The sequence below is a fragment of the Aethalodelphis obliquidens genome, unplaced genomic scaffold (assembly GCF_003676395.1).
Source record: "Aethalodelphis obliquidens isolate GAN/ISIS:26980383/991018 unplaced genomic scaffold, ASM367639v1 scaffold118, whole genome shotgun sequence".
In the NCBI taxonomy this organism is placed as follows: Eukaryota; Metazoa; Chordata; class Mammalia; order Artiodactyla; family Delphinidae; genus Aethalodelphis; species Aethalodelphis obliquidens.
This window is the reverse complement of record NW_020838062.1, coordinates 2,676,851-2,694,957: the sequence shown is the minus strand read 5'-3', so window position 1 is coordinate 2,694,957 and position 18,107 is coordinate 2,676,851. Positions and strand designations below refer to the sequence as shown.

Sequence of the window (18,107 nt, the reverse complement as noted above, 5' to 3'; positions counted from 1 at the left end):
GGGACCATCGCTCCCAGGGGCTTGGCCTCCCCAAGGTCGCCGTAGGTGTCTGCAGCCCCAAATGCATGCCCTTGAACGAGAACACCAGGATCCGAAGAGTGCTTTGCGGGTGGTGACTGAGAACCTTTCCCAGTCGCTTTATGGGCGTCTCAGCGACAGCTTCTTGGCATTTGCCAAAGCGGAGCGAGAGTCCAGGTGGAGGCGTCCAGGGGGCTGGGGTCTGCGCTGCGGCCATGCCGGCTCCTCCTGGGTTTGGAGGGAGCGTCTGTCTCCGCTTTCTTTCTGACTCTCTGCATTCTTCCCCACCTCCACCCGTGGACCTGGCTCTCCTGGGGCCAGGATTCCGGATCATCCCAGGAGGTCAGGCACGGCAGGTGGCCTGGCTTCGTGCTCTTGAAGTTGGGGCTCTGACAAAGAAATCCTACCCACTGGCCAGATTGCAGGACTTGGAATTGGAGTTGGAACCAAAGGAAACCGAAAGCAAAACTCCCCCTTCGGCCTACTGGAGGGAATCATTCTGGTCAATACTTTGGTATTTTCCTTTTAAATAAAAATTCCATCGAATGGTGTTTTTTTCTCTATAGGCAGGGGTCTCAAAGTGCAAATGTTCCAACTGTTCCAACTGTAATCGCTCCGGCCTCGCGCCTGCCTTCCCAGGAGCTGTGCTGGGAGTACGGAGGATGGAGGGGACTGGGGGGAGGGGAGCAGTGCGGGGGAGGGGCGTCCCAAGCAACCAGAAGGCTATTCTTGCAGTCTAGTTCCCTGAAAAAAACCCTGCCGCGATAAATAATGAAATCTCAAAATGAAAACACCCGATAAGAGAAATGGAAATATCATGCCGTTAAGTAGTTCCTTATCCTTTAGATACGCATCTGGTCCTGTGTGCACGGACACGTCTATACGCGCACACACGTGGCTACGCACACATGCACACACAGGCTGACTGCACGCGTCCTGGGGAGGGGGTGCTGGGCCGGTGGACCATCTGGGTGGGAGCATCCTTCCTGCAGAGCGGTGCTCGCCTCTGGTACCTGTGGATCCAATTGCTCTGCAGCAGGTGCCACGAAGCTCTCAATAAACCGAAACCGGCCCTCTGCCACACTGCACAGCCCGAACAGGGAACATCTGGTGGAATTACAGTGTTCGTTTAAAAAAGCTTCCATAGAAAAAGGGGGGAACACAACTGTTCTTGGTCTCTCCTTCCTCCTCCTTCCCCTTCCTGGTCCTCCTGAGTAAGAAGCCTAGAATGCATTGGCTCCTGGCAGGTGCCTTCGAGCATCTTCAGCGGCCTGGCAGGCCCTCCTCGTGGCCGGTGCCCTCGTCCGGCCCGCCCGGGTGCGTGTGTGTGCGGGGAGTGCGCGTGCCGTGCCGAGAGCAGTTCTGCTTAGAGGGACGTCTCCACGCTGTGGAGCGGGCTCCCGGGGCGGGAAGAAAACACTGACGAGGTAGCTGACTTGGTGCCGCGCGTAGTCAGGTAGACGCCGCTGTCTATGGCGTTGTTGTTCTGGTTGGGGGAGGGCGGGGGCGGGGCCCGCAGGCGCTCCTCGTTCTCGTCCACGTCCGTGTCATCGATGAGCGGGATGTTGTGGGTGTAGTCATTGATCAGAAACTCGGGCGTCGCCATGAAATTATGGATGGAGGTCTTGGATTCGGGTTTCTCCAGGCCTTCGTAGAGGGAGCTACGGAATGCTTTCACCACCCGGATCTGGAGGGGGAGGGGGAGGGCCAGTGAGCAGGAGGGAGGGGGGGGGCGAGGAAGGAAGAGGGAAGGAGGCCATCAGCGGTGAGTGCAGCCCACACCCACGGCAGGGGTCACCGCATGACAAACGTCTGTCCTTTGGAACAGAACAGTCAGAGCCCTCTGCCCCGCTGCGGTCTCCCTCCCGTCACCTGATGCACATGCGGGACGAATGGCGGTGGCTTTTCTAGGCTGACCTGGGCAGATACTCTGGAACTCAAGAGCAATGGATTCACGGGACTCCTGACTGCTCCCTCCTGCCCCTTCCCCTGCACTGAGTGGGGGGGATTCCAACGTGGGAGCCCAGAAAGATGACTGGGCAAAGGGACAGTGCTGGACACTGGGCTCTCCACTTTCTCTTTCCAGAGAGTCCGAGGAACTTTCTGGCAAGAGAAAGTCCCCAGCCTGTGGGCACACTGCAGGCCTTTCACGCGTTGGTTCCCCTCCCTGGCTTCTCGGCGCCCTCTCCCCTGTCCCCCGGCTCCTGTGGCAGCAGCCCGTGCTGGCCAGGCCCAGACACATCTGCCCATCACTCTCCGTGCTGCTAAGCCCAACGGCCCTTCTGTGTCTCCATCTTATTTGATCCCCCAGGGGCCACCTGCCCCTCTTTCTGGGAACTTCTCCTGGCTCCCCTGACACTGCCCCTGTCTGGCCCTCCTCCTACCTCACCGGTTTCTCTGTCTTCACCTCCTCCACTGCTTGTGACTCTGTCCCAGAGTGCCCAGAGCCCCGGCCTGTCCCTGTCCCCCTCCTCCCTGTGCACACCCCCAGGCTCACCTCCTCACCCTGGCCACAGCTCTGGGCTCATCTGGCTATAACCATGGACTGCGGCCCAGGCCCCTCATCAGAGCTCCAGGCCTAAGAGCCTACCAGTCCCCCATCTGGAGGCATCCAAGATGGAAAATGGCCCCATTTTTAATTTACACCGACCAAGCCTGTCCTGCTCGGATGCCCTGATTCACCAGGTGGATGTGTTTGATCTGGTCATCATTTCCCTTCTCAGACCGTTCCGTCCTGCATCTCCTGCCATCAGAGGCCCTTTGTAGTCTGCCGATACCCGCCTCTCCAGCCTTTCTCACCCTCCTCATTTTCACTCTCCAAACCACACGACTTCTTTCAGACCCTGGAATTTGGTTGGGGGCCATATGCTTCCCCCACTCACATTTGCTACACCTTGTTCCCTGGCTGCCCCACTGGCATCTGCAGACCTCAGATCAGCACAAGTGCCCCCTGGGGAAAAGCTTCCCACAATGCCCTGCTCCCCAGCCACCGAGGCCCCAGCTGAGCTCAGGCACCCCTGACCTCCGCACCTCCCACAGGACCCTGCTCTCAGAACTAGCCTCTTGGCCTCCGCTGGCTGTCCTGCCTTCACCTCCACATGTGCTCAAGTCTCCTCGGTTTGCTGCCTCTCTCTGCTCCTTCCTTGGGCCCCCAGCCTGGGCTCCCTCATGTTTCTAGGAGGCAGAATCGATGGGAAGCCTTCAGCTGGGCTTCGCACTAGCCAGCTGGTCCTGTGCTGAGATGGGGAGGCCAGAGCCTCCCTATGTGAGTGGGTGGACACGAAGTGAGCTCGAAAGCCATTTCCAGGTCCAGGGTCCTAGGCTTGGGTTTCCTTGGTTTAGACAAGGTGTCGGAAAACTGTGGCCCAAGAGCTAACTCTGGCCCTCAACCTGGTTTTGTAGATGAAGTCTCATTGGTACACGGCCATGCCGTGTCCTCTGAAGGACATGTCCAATGTTCATTGCTGCCCCCTGGTTTAGACCATGAATCCCTTTCAACCCTCCAGTGTCTGGATCCCGGGGTCAGCCAAGCTCAGTGCTCCTAGGTCAGTTTAACCCAGGAGAACCTCACAATCAAGTGCAAAAACAAAAACTGAGCCCAAGGGCTCCATAACATTGGACTTTTCTGATTCCATATCTTAAATCCTGCATTCCCCAGACGGGCTTCCGAGCTCGGGGTGACACAGAAGTTGACAATCATTTGCCATTTGTAATGGAAAGAAACAATTCACTTATTGTGGCCACGGCAGATGTGGCCTCATGACTTGGGCCTTTTCTGGGGCCAGGATTGTGGGAGAGCCCATGGGACACTGGCTGTGGCTGTGTGGTGGTGGAGGACCTACTCCGGCAGCCAGCCACCCCCTCAAGCCACAGAAATGGGAGCAAGCGGCGTGCTGCCACCCTTGGCCCTGGAGGCCTTTGTGGGAAGTTTGCCAGCAGTGTCCCGGTGCCCCTGGCTACATCCTTTCCCCTCACCTGGACCTGGGTCATGTGATCAGGCCAGGCCCCTGCTCAAACTCATCCCAGCTCCCCCAGAGGGTAGCCGGCTCTTCCCTCCCCAGCTTCTGTTGCTCTGGCCTGGAAGGCTCCTTCAGGGCCCTCCTCCCGGGTGTAATCAGAGACTCACTTTGATGCCCCTCACTAGCCTCGTTTGCTGCCTGTCGCCAGAGCCCGGCGCAGAGCGGCCGCTCAGTCACCAGCAGAAGGTGCCAGGCTGCCCACTCCAACGTGCGCCGTCGGCTTGAGTCATCCTGAGTGTCTTACAGCTGACGGTGAGTCAGCTTCCCTCCAGCTTCCATTTCCCTGCATGCAAATCTTGGGCTCTTAACACATGGCCTGGGATTGGTCTTATGATGGGGAGTTTTCAGGCCACTCCACGCTGAAGGGCACAGTCAACCCCCGGGACACGGGTTTGGTGGGAACTGGGAAACGTTTCTAAGAGAGGGCCGCCCTGGAGGCCTGAGCTCGCACCTGGGAGTCTGAGGACATCCCCACCGTGGAGTTTAGCGCGTCCCTGCGAAAGCCTGGTCACAGCTGGGTGGGTCCAGCGCTCTTCCCCAGTGCGTGACCCTTACTGCCTCCTGAAGCTCCTCTCCTGGCCTGGGACTGTCGCAGGGGCCAGGGCAGTGTCCTCAGGCCACCTGTCCATCTCTAGGACGCCCAAAGGGATGTCATTGCCCTCAAGGCTGTGAGTGCCACCCACAGCGCACAGCCCACCTCGACGCCACCAATGCCCCCTGCACCGCCTCCGCCTGCATCTGCTGCTCCTGTACCTCCCGTCGATGGCTAATGGGCCTCTCGAACTGGAGGAGGTCCAGGAGGACCGTCAGCCTTGCCCCCCGCCGACCCTGCCCCTTGCCTAGTCCTTGCATCCTGGTGCAGGGCTCTGGCTGAAACTTGCAGGCACAGACCCAGTGCCGCACATCAGCGTGTCTTGGGGCCCCTCTTTCCCGAAAGTCTCCAGGGCGGAGCCGTCCCCGCCTCAAGCGCTGCGGCTGTGTCTCCCTGCAGCCCCCGAGCGCAGAGACGCCCCCCGCCTGGTCCCTGGATCTTTCCCGGGCTCCAGCCCGCGTGGCTGCCGCCCCTGGGGTCTCTGGTCCTCCTCTCTGACCGCTGAGTCAGGCCCTGCCCTCGCTGTGTGGCAGGCAGCGACTCCAAACACCCCAGCAGCTGCTGAAGCTGCGCTGGGTCCCGACTGGTGGCGCTCACACTGGTCTGCGCAGTGCGGGACGCCCCCAGGTCCAGGTTACTGTGAGAGAATTTAAAGGTAAAGAAAGACGTGAAAGACGGCCAGTAAAGAGGGCTTCTAGATCACAGCCAGCCAGGAGCAGGTCCGGCTGGGGCCGGGGGCTGCCCCACGGCTTCCCTCCCCTTTCCGAGTGAGGCCTGCTGCGCGCCACCGCCTGGCCTCTGACACCGCGGCCCGCTTCCTCCTTCGCTGTCAGCTCCGTCCCCCTCGTCTAGGTTACTCTTTGCCCCTCTCTCGGGGCCGCAGCCCCTCCAGCTGTTGGTACGCAGGGGCCCAGCTTCGTTTGGCCCTGTTCTCTTCTGCCCCCACTCCCCAGGGACCTGTCCGTTGGGCGCCCCGTGCCCCCCACACCGCACCCCTGCTTCCAGGTCCCCCTGCTGCTGCCCATCTCCTATCGTGGCCAAGGGCCCCAGGGTCGTCTGGGCCTTTTCTCCGTCCACATCCACGCATTTCCTGGGTGCTTCTAGCCATCTGCCTGCTAAGGAGCTCCCGCCTCAATGTCCAGACTCGGGGCTCTGCCTGCTTCTTCAGCTTTACCTCCCACCCCCCCACGTCTCCTCCCTTGTCTCCCTGTTGCCACCCTTGACGTCCACAGTCTCTTCTCAGCATGGCAGCCTGAGCAATCTTTTCCAGCGGAAGTCAGAGCGTGTCGCACCTTCCACTGGTCCAAACACTTCAGTGGCTGTGTCTCCCTCAAAGGAAAAGTCCTGCCAGGGCCTGCCTCGGGCCATTCTCTTCCTCTTTCGCCTTTACCCTCTCCAGCCTCCCGGCTCTTCCTCAAGCACGACACTCCTGCCTCAGGACCTTTGCACTGGCTGTTCCCTCTGTCAGGAAGGCTCTTCCCCAGTGAGCCTCATGGCTCCCCCTCAGCTCTTTCCGTTTACAGCCGCAATCCACTCATCTCCCTCAGCACCCCGGCACCTCTTCTGCCTCCTTTTCTCCCCAGCATGGTTCACCTTCAAACATCCCACACATCCCATTATTCTCTCCTCTGTCTCCTGTCACTGGAACATAAGGCCCCTGACGTCCCCAGCACCCAGCACAGCACCCGCATGCAGCAGGGGCTCAGTGGGTAGGTGCTGGGAGTAGGGGGCCCACGCAGCCTGGCACGTGTCTCCCACCATAGCTTCCCCGACCAGCGCTCTCCGCCCACGGTGCTCGGAACAGCAAGCTTGGGTGTCCCCCAGGGCCATCACCCCTGCCCTGTCCCCCGCCTACACTCTTCTTCCACCAGATCATCCCATGTCGGCCGTGCCTCCTTATTTGGAACTCAGCTCACAAATCATCCTCTGAGAGGCTGTCCCGGACAACCTTTATCCAAAATAGTGCCACTAATGTTTCTCTCGTTCTGCTTCCTTTCCCTCTGAGGCTGGTGACCACCTGCACTCAGCGCAAACTTCCTTCTCTGTTGTTTGCTGCCCGGCCCTCGCCCCCGCACGTGAGCCCTGGCCTGTCTTCCCCTCACCGTGAGCTCCATTAGCGGGGATGGGGCACGTGATACTCCAGACCCGCAGGACTACCCCGGCCACAAGGAGAAAGGATGCTTGTGTCCGACTCTGCCACGGGACCATGCTACTGATGAAGAGTTGCAAGCAGAAGGGGGGAAGGTCGCGGCTGAAAGTGGATGTACCCCGCTTTTGTTTTGAACTTTAATCGCTTGCGTTTGCAATGTAGGTGGTGGTGGAGGCGGAGAAGGGACGTGGAAGCAGGGAGGAAAGCGAAGGATGAAGGATCTCCCACCCCATTAAAGGAAAAGAAAAGGAGAGAAAAATAAAAGCAAAGGCTCCCGAACAACAATGACAATGGCCACAACAGAAACTGGGTCTGACACCTTTGGACTGTGGGAGGAGCAGGCCCTGGGGGCGTCGTCACCCTCTGCACCCTCCCTTCTCTCTCACTGTGAAGCTCACAGAGCTCAAAATACTTCCATCCAACTCCTGCCCTGTCCTTCCGTACCAACCACTATCCAGAACCTTCTGTGGGAAGAAGGAACCTGGCAGCTTCCCTGGCAACGGGGCTTTGGATTTAGAGCAAATTCTGAACACAGCAGCCCGGGAGAGCCATGGCGCCTCCATGAACTTTAGGCTGCCAAGTCCCAAACCCTCCCTGTAGGCATGAGGGTGAATCGTGACTTGAGACCAACACAAAGAGGTGTGCAGTGATGGACCCAGAATCAAGGGGGTAGCAAGGGGGAAGGCTCCCTTTCCTCACCATGGAATTAGAAGACGTGAACATTCAGACTCCACAGTCGGCTCTTTCACTGAGGGATTGAATCCCAAACCAAAGACACAGCTTTGTGTGTGCCGGCCAGCCGAAAATGCTGGTGGCTTGTGAGTTGTGAAGATTACCTCCCATTCTGTGGGCGTGCACGTGTGCCCAGGACCGGGACAGGCCAGATTCAGTGGCCGGTGTCAACAAGATGTTGCACTGAACTGACCCAGGCACGGAGAGTCCTGCGTTTTCCAGGGGCTTGGCCTTGCCTCTCATCCTGGCTGTCTCCAGCTGCAGGGCCTCAGATAAGTCTCCTGGGCTTCCTGGGCCCTGGCTCCCAGCCCCAGGAGTCGGCCAGGAAGTGTCTGCGGGGGTGGGGGGCTCTGGAGCAGGGCTTTCAGGGTCTGCCTTAGGCTGCAAGCTGGCATGTGCTTTAGGAATTGCCTGGAAGGTTCTTCCATGTGGTAGGGTCCCTGGCTGCAGGAGGCTCAGGTAGGGCTGACACTGTTCGTAGTGCGGAGACAGTGTGCACACTGTCAAAGAGCTGACCAAAAATGCCAATACACTATTCCCAGAAAGCCCCGTGGGCAGACTTGCCTCGAAATCAATGGATTTCCTGAGAAGGAAGCAAATTCCAGCAAACAAGACAGCTTTCACTCTGCAGGGCTCCTTCCTCAGTGGGGCTCTAGGAGTGTGTGAGGGGCGTGTCTCCCCAGGCTCCAGAAGGGCGTGTCCACGGAAGCCCCGGGGGCTCGCCGGGCTGGGCTTTGCCAAGTCGGCAAAAGCCAATTAAAATAAAGCAACTGTCATGATATGTTTTCGGTTGATCAGAACTGAAGGGCCCTGAGGGGTCCTTCTGGGCACATCTGAGCAAACTCGCCACCTGCCCCTGGGACAGTAAGCGTTTGAGCACAGGGGCCCACTGTTGCTGCAGGAGGGCCAGGCTGCTGGGGAACAGGCTGCGGATATGTGGCTGGGGGGGCGCTCGCACCTGGGGGCAGCCATCTGGCGGCCCGGGCTTGCCGCTCATTAGCAAACCTGAGGGAATAGACACCTCCTGTCTGCCTACACCTTGGGGATCCTAAGAGCCAGCTGGGGAATGAGGCCGAGCTTCCTGAAGAATTACTGTGTGAGAGTGTGATTGGGGCAGGAATGAGGGTGACTGACACACTAATGGGATAGGATTTCACACCCCCTTCGTTTCCAGAAGACTGATGGTGCCCTTTCAACTATAGTCAGCACTCCTCAAGGGGAAGCTTATGTTCTGGAAGTTTCTATGAGTTATTTTTTCATTCAGTGAGCTTCCTACATAGTGGCACAAGGCCCGGCATGGCTGGGGTCCCGTGCAATGGCTGTGGTGGGGCGGCCACGAAGGCAGGCAGGAGAGACGGCTGAGTGGGCAGCGGGGAGACAGGCCAAGGCCATTCTGGAGCCGGGGGCGGGGTGTCGGAGGTCAAAAGGAAGTGTGCGTGGCTGTGAATGTGGGCGCGCTGAGCCCCGAGGACCATCGCACCTCTAGCCTCCCCCCATCACTCCTCTGAGGGGCTGTCCTCCCCCTCGGACTCTGGCCACTTCTTGCGTCGATGTTGCGTGCCGGGGCCTGCACTGGGTGAGCGATGTCACCTGTCACTCTGGCCTTCGGGCTCCTTGTCCACACCCGCAACCAGGCCTTCCACCTACACAGCCTGAGGCTCTCACCGGAAGCGATGTTGGGCCGAGACTGGCCGCGGCGCTCGGGAGGAGGCGCGGCCTGGCCGGGTGGTAGGCAAGGAGGACAGAAGCCTTCCTGAAAGAGCTGGGTTTTCCTGAGGAAACCTTGTGCCCCGTGACCACTGCACCCTGCCTTTCTTCTGGTAAGTTCCGAGAGAGAGACTGAAGGCCTAGGGCTGTCCTCCACTCTGCCAGGCCTTCCCCTGATTCGTACGACGTGGGTGCCAGACTTGGTGATTTCTCGGGGTCTTTGAAGCTTGGACTGGGAAGCGGTGATGGTGCAGGGAGTGGTCTTGGTCGGCAGCTTCTGGAAGCAGGAACGTCCCCTGGTGCCACCTGGCCCTCCATCCAGCATCTTGTGAGTCAGGACATCGGGACCCTCCTCAGGCAGAAGGCGCTCGTCTCCCAGTGGTACGTGGTGTGGATGGACAGTGACCCTTCTTCTGGCCAGGAGCTACCTAGGTCCCCCGGGAGCGGCTCCTACCCCACGCTGCTGGGCTCCCGGCACTGGGAAGGGGGACAGGACAGGTGGCCGCAGAAAGAAGGAAGGTACTAGAAGCCGAGGAAGAGAGAGGAGAAGGAGGCTGCCCCCAGGGAGGCGGCCTGAGGCCCCCAGACAGCGCGGCCTCAGCAGGAGTGTGGGGAAGGCCTAGGGGTGAGCAGAGGAGGGACGGGATGCCTTCCCCCAAGTCAACACACAGGCGGATGGACAGACAGACAGAGAGGAGGCACAGAGAGAGATGGCAAAGGAACACGTGAAGGAAGTGACAGGGGAGGGCAGCTGCGGCCCAGCAGGCCCTGGCCGAGCCTCCTGCCGGCTTCCCCAGGTGGAGTGGTGCCAAGTGCCCTGTGGGACGAGCTTTCCAGCTCGCCTGTGACGGCCGTCAGCCAGCGTCTGCGGCCCCGGGTGGGTGGCTCAGTGAACGTTCAAGGGAGCTGGACACGTGTGTGGCCTGTGGGATGGGAGCACGCTCGTGTGTGTGTGTGTGTGTTTACGTGTGCGCTGTTTCCAAAGGGGACAAGGTGGCCCCAGTGGGGACCAGTACATCCCTTCCATAAAGGGCAGAGTGGTCTGAAAGGACAGCTTAAGCAAGAGGAGGGACGCCCTCCACTGGGGACCTCTTACCAGTTCCTAAAAAAAAAAGAAGAAGAAGAAGAAAAGAAAAAACAAAAAAGAAAACACAAGACAAAAGAAAACAGGAAAAGAGAAGAAATCAAGCAAAAAGAAAATCCCAGAGTCTGGTGTGGGAGAAAAGCACAGTTAACAACTTCCGCCCATGGGGAAGTGATGTGTTCACAGAGGCGAGAGCTGCCGGGTCCCACTGGAAGGAAAGGAAACAGGTAGCAGTGAACCATCCTGGCAGGGGCTCTGGGCTCATACTTGAAGGTGTACTGTTTGGCTTTTGAAATCTCGAGTTTGCTGTGAGAAGCAGGTGGCTCTGGGGGGCAGTGGGGGGCAGTGGGGGGCCCACACTGTTCCTTGTGTTGTCTCTGACTGGGCGGACCGTGGGGTGCTGGGCTCCATGGCCTAGTGGCTTGCCCTTTGTCTTTGTAAAGAAATGTGGAGCTTTCTACCTCTTTAGGACAGCCCCTGGGTTCCTTTTAAAATGTGACAGACATGGCGGGAACTTTTCAGAGGGACGTATGAAAAGGAAGCAATTTCTCCCAGCTTCTCGAAGGAAGGAGGAGAGAGAGTCTGGACCAGATCAGGTTAAGACCTTCCAATCCTGAGGCCTGCTTGGAAACAGCGAAGATGCTTTGGGAACAAAAGGAAACGTGGCCGAGGGCGGGCTCGAGGCATGAGGAGTGCTCCTGGGGTCACCTTTAACGCCCGGGGCTCAGGTGTACTGCCTTTGGAAACCACTCCAAGGAGAGCTCTGGAAGCTGCTGCTTTAGTCCCAAGAGGGCGGGCTGGGTTCTTCCGCTGTGAATGGCGCTGCAAAGGCGCTCGCCTCTCCTTCCAGTCCTGGGGGCGGCCCTGAGCCCGCACGCCTCCCTCGAGCTGCCCCGTGGAACACTGACCAAGGCCCCAACCTGACTGACACCAGACACCACCAGAAGCGGCCAAGTTCATGAAGAACCATCAGCAAAGGCAGACAAGTTCAAGAAAAGAAAACCAGCGACAGAAGGAGCGCTAAACAAAACCCCAAAAACCAAAGGAAAGAACAGAAGGTCCAGCAGTGCCATGGATTCAGTACATTTCATAAGAGGATATGGCTTTAGAGAGACACACCGTCTGGGCGGGAAGGACTGAACAGGGCGATAAAGAAAGAACGGAAAAGCCTCGGTGAGCGGAGGATGTAAGACTGGAAAAAAAGAGAAGGAAGAGGCGGGAGGCTTTTTCCTCCCCCAGAGATGCCATTTATGAGAGAAAAGGGGACTCAAGACTCACTCCCAGCGGCACTGGTGGGATTGGCAGCAGAGAGAATTACGTGAGTAGGGGTAGAAAGATTGGTTACGTCATGGAGCTGGCTGAGGACCGAGGACCGCCGGCGCACAGCACCCTGAAATGAACCGCTTCTCTTGAAGGTACTCACTACCTCCATCTGTGGGAGAGAAAATGAGATAAAGGTTGGCTTGCACTGTAGTCCCCGCGACCGCACGGGGGTGGGGCTGGGCGGGGACAGGGGCCACACTGGGTGCATATCGTGACAGCAAAGCCTCATTGAGGCCGCCTCGGTGCTTCTGCTGGGGCCGAGGCCGAGGCCGAGTCTGGCCTCTGCGTCATCCACCACGAGAGGCTTTGCTGAGCAAATGATTAGCGCTCAGAAGACCCGGCGCGCGGGGGTTGACGCTGGATCGGGTGCACCGCAAACACTTTAGACAGAGCCATTTGCATTCACGATATGTTCATCGCAAGCCACTCATCAGTAAGTACCCTTCCCTGGCCCGTCCTGTGTTTATATTGCCATAAGTGACTGAGGGGTACTCCCTGGGAAGTCTCAGTGTAAGAATGGATTTTAAAAGAGGGGGAGGGGGTTTCCCCAAAGCCCCTGCTTTCTCTCATCGGAATGCCTTCCCACAGGCAGGGCAGGAGGGAGAGTGGAGAGCCTGGGTCTGGGGAGCAAAGATGGCTTTACTTTGTCCCCCACCCTTAAAGCCTCCTAGGCGGCTTCAGGAAATGAGAGCCATGGGGGTGAACTTGCCAGAGATGCAGTATCTTTGGGTTTCCCGACCCGCCTTTGGCTGGCAGGGGGGCCTGGGGGTGGAGCAAGCCCAGGCGTGGGGTCCCAAGGAACCGTAGCTGGGTGGCCACTGTGAACGTCCCCCCATCAGAAGACCGTGTGTCTAGATTCTGGGAGGCCAGCCCGCTGTGGCGTACTTCGGGCCGCTTCTTAGAGAATGTCCCCTCTTAGTGGGGAGTGTGTGTGGAATCTCTGGCCTTAGAAGGTGGATCTGATTTCTAGAAAGTGCCACATAGTTCACTGGATGACGTGAGCAGCGGAGTGCTCAGACGGCCCCCATCCCAACCAAAGTGAAGACGGCCGGCATTTCAACCCTTGGACGCGCTGCCAGACAGACTAATTGTTGTGTACGCACCACTGAGCCTCCTTCTGCCCAGCAGAAGTAAGGCATACTGAGTGCCCACGGGGACTGGCGCAGTGCCGAGTGCCCCAGCACACTGAAGGAAGATGACCCATGCCGATGTCGCTGTCTCTTTGCGGGGCGGGGGGCATCTCCTCCCTAGATTGAGATGTTTCTAAGGCTACGGAGACAGGGGACTGTCTCAAGAGGGGACTCTTACTGTGGCAAAGGCGACAAGGGAAGGGAAAAATGCCTTTCCTGCCTCTGATTGGGCCTCTCCGCATGGTGTCCCGAGGCGATGATGGTATCAGTCAAAATACCACAGAATTATCCCTCCGCCCCACGCCTACCCGGAAGCCCCCCACACTGGGCCAGGAACGAGGCCCAGTCACTGCTGAAGCTTCTCTGGTTTAGAATGGAATGCGAAATAGACCACGTCGTGAGCACTTTGAAAAGCTCCACGTCCTGCATTTGGAGGACTCTTTTATTCTGGAATGACACCCTTCCTGGCTGGTGCGTTTCTATGTGCCTGGAATGATGGTGAGAGCGGGCAGCAGCTTAGGAAATGCCTTCACTTAGCAACATAAAAACTTGTGCTGGTCTCTGAAGTCTGGGGAGCAATTTTGTGCCTTGCAAAGGTTGGAAATCTAGGGCTGGCTGCCTAGAGAACGTTTCTCTTGGCATGGGGCGTATGCAACTTGAGGGGCTTTATTTCTGCTTTGCAAGCAGGTATTTTGAATCAAAATGAACAAGCGCTCTTAAAAAGTGAACTAAAGCGACTGGTTGGTTCGGCATTCCTGAGAAGTGTGGTGGAGTCAAGGGGAGGAATGAGTGGCTCCGTGGAGAGGCCAGGGCTAAGGGATGGGGGAAGGAGACTTGGGTGACCTTGGGCAAGTCCCTTCTCTCTGGGCCGCATTTCCCCGTGTGGAAAGCAGGGACCCGACCAGCCCGGAACTGCAAGGCTCTGACTGAGGGGACCCACTCTACCAACGGGGTGGCAGTGTCAGGTCCAAGAGCCTGCAGGCAGTAAGAAGACACAGACGCACAGGTGACCGGGGCACCAGAGACCTCTTCCCGGACACCTAGGATTGGGGCAGGGCTGTGGTCTTGGCTGCTAGAAGAGCTAACACTGACTTTGGCTCAGCGAAGGAAGCAAATAGGCTCTGCTGCAGAACCCGCCCAGCATGACACACCGGAGCCCGTCGGGGCGGGATGGGTGGGTGGGTGCTCACAGTTGAGCAGCCAGGAGGCCACGGGGAAAACCTAGACAGCTGGTGACAAAGGCTCCTCCCATTCTACTGGGCGCTCAGTGTTCTGGCCGGGCCCAAGACATCCTTCCCCCGCCACGCTGGCCAAGGCGCCTGCGATGCCGGGAGGGCTGAGCCAGAGGCCCGGAGCAGCCCCTTGGGACTCTGAGAAGGCTTCACGGGGCCGCCGTGGGATGAGGAGGGGCCCCAGGGGACACGGTGGGGGCTGCGGAGGCCTGGGGCCCAGACAGTGGCCAGCATGGAGGCACAGCAACGCGGCAAGCAGAGTGGGAGTCTGGGAAGGCAGCAGGAGTTCCGGGGACGCAGGGCACGTGGGGTGATGCCGAGAGGCAGACGGGAGGCTGAAAGCTTCTGGCCGGGGAGCTGAGGCTGGCGCCTGGGGAGGAGAGGGGCGCCCAGAGACTAGGCCCCCAGGGGTTGTGTGGCAGCAGCTGGTGAGCCGCGTGCACTGGGAGGGCGCTTTGGGCACCTGGCATGGAGGATTCTTTGGGATGAGCCCATGGTGACTTGTGACAGGCTGGAGGCGGGCGCTGGGGAGAGCTGTGCCCTCAGGTCCTGGCCCAGGCCAAGCGGCCACGCGGGAAGCCACCCAAGCAGGCGCCCGGTGGTGTTCTTCCTGCCGGTGGGTCTCCGGGGCAAGAGCAATTGGAGCTGGGTCGGGGCAGTGGGGCTGTGGGTCCAGGACAGAGCACGGAGAACGGCCCGGGAGGAGCAGGGAGTGATGGGGTGTCACACGCTGGCTATGTTGCAAATAGGCTGCAGGGGTCCAGGGTGCACCCTGGGAGCCTCAGTCCAGGCAGAGACGTGGGCGGCTGAGCCAGGAGGATGTTGGGGGCGGGGCCGGAGGTGGCTGGACCGGGCATGCGCGTTCGAAGGGCCATGCCAATGTGCCACGTGTGTGGGGAGACAGGAAGAGGGTCTGGGACAGCTCCAGGGCTCTGGCTTGGGCAGTAGAAGTGAGGGAGCCATGGATCAGGAGCTGGGGGGCGGGAGGAGGTGGGCTTGGGGAGGTGGGGCCTGAGTCTGGGCTGACCTGAGCCCAGGGTGGGTGCCGTGAGGCAGAGGAGAAGGTGGTGCATGAGGGGCGCCTGGTCGCCATCTGGAGGCTGTGCGGGGAGGGCCAGGCCACGGGGAACTGGCAAGAAGAGACCAGTGCCCCGGGGACCGTGGGACTTCCAGCAGCTAGGGTCACAGCCAGGCGACAGGGCAGACCACGGTCTCAGTGGGAGGTGGGAGTGACAGGCAAGGAAGATGGAGAGGGGCCAGCAAGCTGCCAGGAGAGCAGGGCGGACCGCACTTCCGGAAGGGCGCTGGGAAACAGTCCGCAAGCGGGAGGGATGGAGGGACAGCCCAGCTCGGGAGCCAGAAGGGTGTCTCACAGACCTTGGTGAGAACCGCCTCTGGGGTGCTGAGGGCTGATGTCAGGCTATGATGAGAGAGACAGCAAGTATGGAACATTCTGGCAAGAAGGCTGGCCAGGAAGAGCTGGGGGCAGGAAGCGAGGGTGGCTCTGTCAGGCAGACTCTCAGGAAGCCTTTGCAAGCGCCCACAGCTGGGCAGTCGTCCTGGCTGTCTGAGTTTATAGAGGAGATTGGGATGCACAGAACGGACCAACTTGGTTACCAGAGTTCACTTCCCAAATGAAGCCTTTCCACAGAATTCACAGTATAACCCAATGAATGGTGAGCTCACCAAAGGCTATTGGAAACGGGCATCTGCCTCATCCCGAGAAGGCCCCTGCCCCATGACCTGGGGCAGCTCCCAGCAAAGAAAACGAGTCCCAGCAGCTACTCAAACAGTGGGTGGCCCGTGCCCCCATCTCCCTGAGATACAGCTCTGGGTCACAGCACACGCCGTTAGCTGACACCTGTGCCCACTAGCGGGGAGGGCCACCTGGGCTCTGAGCGAGGCGTCAGGGAGAGGCCATCTTGGAGACGTACTGTCATCCGGCACATCCGGCAACTGCCCTTGTGGTCGTGGCGGCAAGCCCCAAGGGCTTCCCTGTCCTCTCAGGCTCATCTCGCCCATTCTCCGCCTCTGGCTTGTTGCCCCCCTCGCGAGGCGGGAGAGCCAGAGCGGCCGAGCAGCCCGGCGGCTTACCTGCGTCTGGATCCGGTTGAGGCCCCGGAACCAGAGGATCTGGCCTCTGCGCAGCTCCCGCTCGGCGTGGTCGATCTCTTCCTCGCCCTCAGCCAGCTCCTCGTCGGTCATCTCGTCCTTCCCGGGCCCATGCCCCGCTTCCTTCAGGCACTTGAGCTGGCTGGTGGGGATGGTGGCGATGACCTGGGTCGCCAGAGGTGAGGGACAGCAGGCAGAAGTGGCCGTCAGAGGTGGGAGCTCTGCTGGGGCCGGGAGCGGATGCAGGCTGCCCGCCTTCCGCTGATGCAGGCCCAGGCCGTGTGTGCGCCCGCCCCTGCACAGTCCCCGGCACCGTGTGCAGCTCTCTCCTCAGTGCTTGCTCCCTGCGGGCGGCCCCTGGGCCGCCTCTGCCTGCTGCCGAATCCTGCTCTCCAAAGCAGTGTGCGTGCCGGTGGACCCTCCTCCGTCGACGCCCAGAGGAGCGGCTCACGCCACCTTCCCGCACAGTGTGTGACGTAAGGGACTCGCTTCGCCAGACCAAGGTCTGGCCCTGGCCTGGCTCATGGTTTAGCTGGGGCCGAGGGCAGGCGGGCTACACTGCCGCGGTGATTTGGGGCGGGTCCCTGGGTCGCATGTACCAGCTTGACCTCCGGGGCGCGGAGATTGAGTAACTAAGTCACACGGGCTCCCCAGGCCTCCAGGACCGACGCCACTCAAGTCCCCGGACCGCACCACTCAGGGGAGCTGCCCCGATGGTGGTACCCGTGCGTGTCATCACACATTACTGCTGGGAGAAACTGCACTGCCACGCGACTCCCCTGGCGGGGGAGCTGGGAGCTCGTGCCCGGCCTCTCCTGGGCCTGCCCTATGTAAGCATGATCTTGGACATCTAGCCTCCAGAGAATAACACCTGCCGTTGAAGCCACCTTGTCTGGAAGGTTCACAGAGGTATTGTGTAGCTTCAAATATGTGAGCATTTTCCAAGCCACCCAACTCTAAGGCACGATTTTCAGCTCCTACCGTGGCAAGGGGAGCGGCGGGTGGTTTTGCTGGGCGCTGTGACATCCCAGCCATGGCCCTTTGCATGCTCTCTGCTGAGGCTGTCACTGGTGGCCCTGCACCTAGGTCATGGCCTGTCCCAGAGGCAGGCTAGGGGACCCTGGGCTGCCCACAGTTCCCCAGACAAATTGGAAAGGGGCAGGGCTGGGAAAGCCACCGAGGCAGACACTTACCTGTCCCCAGACCAGCTCCCCAACACCAACAAACAGGCACCAGAGCCACTGTTCCGTAGACAGCGGGGAGCAGCTGAAGGGCTTTCCGCCGAACTGCACGATGACAATCTGTGGAAGAGGGGTGGGCGGGAGGCGCGTCCGGCCAGCTCCTCTAGCCCTCGGGGCTCCCCCTGTCCTGTGGGCCGAGCTCAGGGAGTCAGAAGGCTTGTTGCTTCACCCAGGTAGACAGGCAGTTCCCGGGAGCCTTCTTTTCTCTGGCCTCCTTCCCTTCGTCCCCACCTCAGCCAGTGCCTAGAGAAGCTTCCTAGACCGGCTGACCACAGGCCGTGGGTGCTGTGCCGGACGGGCACGTGGCCTCGCTTGCTGCAAGGTGCCCACTGAGCCAGGCGCCCCGGACTGTCCCTTTTCCAGCCTTCGGGCGAGGCTCGGTCATGTTAGCCATGTTCCTCCCGCAGCCTCATGGCCCCTCCGTGGGAGGAGTCCTCTTCCAGGGGTGAGCTTTTCAACTACAGACCAACTGGTCCCAAGGCCACACTCCAACTCTCTCTGTTCCTGGGCTCTCACCGTCCAGGCCACTGTCCCCCTCCCTAACCACCCAGGGCTGGGTCCCAGACCACAAGGTGGACAGCCCTACACCCCAGAGCCCGGGAATTATTCACACCATCAAGTGCTCAGCCTGCCCCTCCTGCCTCAGCTCCTGCTCTGGGTTTCCCGCTCTCCTGCCTGCCGACCAGCCCGGGTGCTTCCCCAGGTGGTCCCTGTGCCATGGCTGGCCCCCCCTCTGAGAACTGCGAGAAACCAGCTATCCTGGCCTGT

The 18,107-nt window shown here is 59.9% G+C and overlaps 1 protein-coding gene across 6 annotated transcripts in view; it reads right to left on the bottom strand.

Moving 5' to 3' along the window:
- Window positions 1-644: 644 nt before the first annotated feature.
- Window positions 645-18,107, bottom strand: part of ATP2B3 (ATPase plasma membrane Ca2+ transporting 3) — a 41,145-nt gene continuing 23,682 nt past the window's right edge. For 2 of the 6 annotated variants that reach the window (XM_027097917.1, XM_027097918.1), the window contains 4 exons: window positions 17,292-17,399; window positions 16,081-16,263; window positions 11,580-11,733; window positions 1,619-1,705 (listed from right to left, as the gene is read on the bottom strand). In XM_027097917.1, the coding sequence (XP_026953718.1) occupies window positions 1,680-1,705; window positions 11,580-11,733; window positions 16,081-16,263; window positions 17,292-17,399 (471 nt within the window). In that variant the 3' untranslated portion in view covers window positions 1,619-1,679. Of the gene's footprint in view, window positions 1,706-11,579; window positions 11,734-16,080; window positions 16,264-17,291; window positions 17,400-18,107 lie in introns of all 6 variants that reach the window. The other 4 variants (XM_027097912.1, XM_027097913.1, XM_027097915.1 and 1 more) reach the window with 4 other exon arrangements.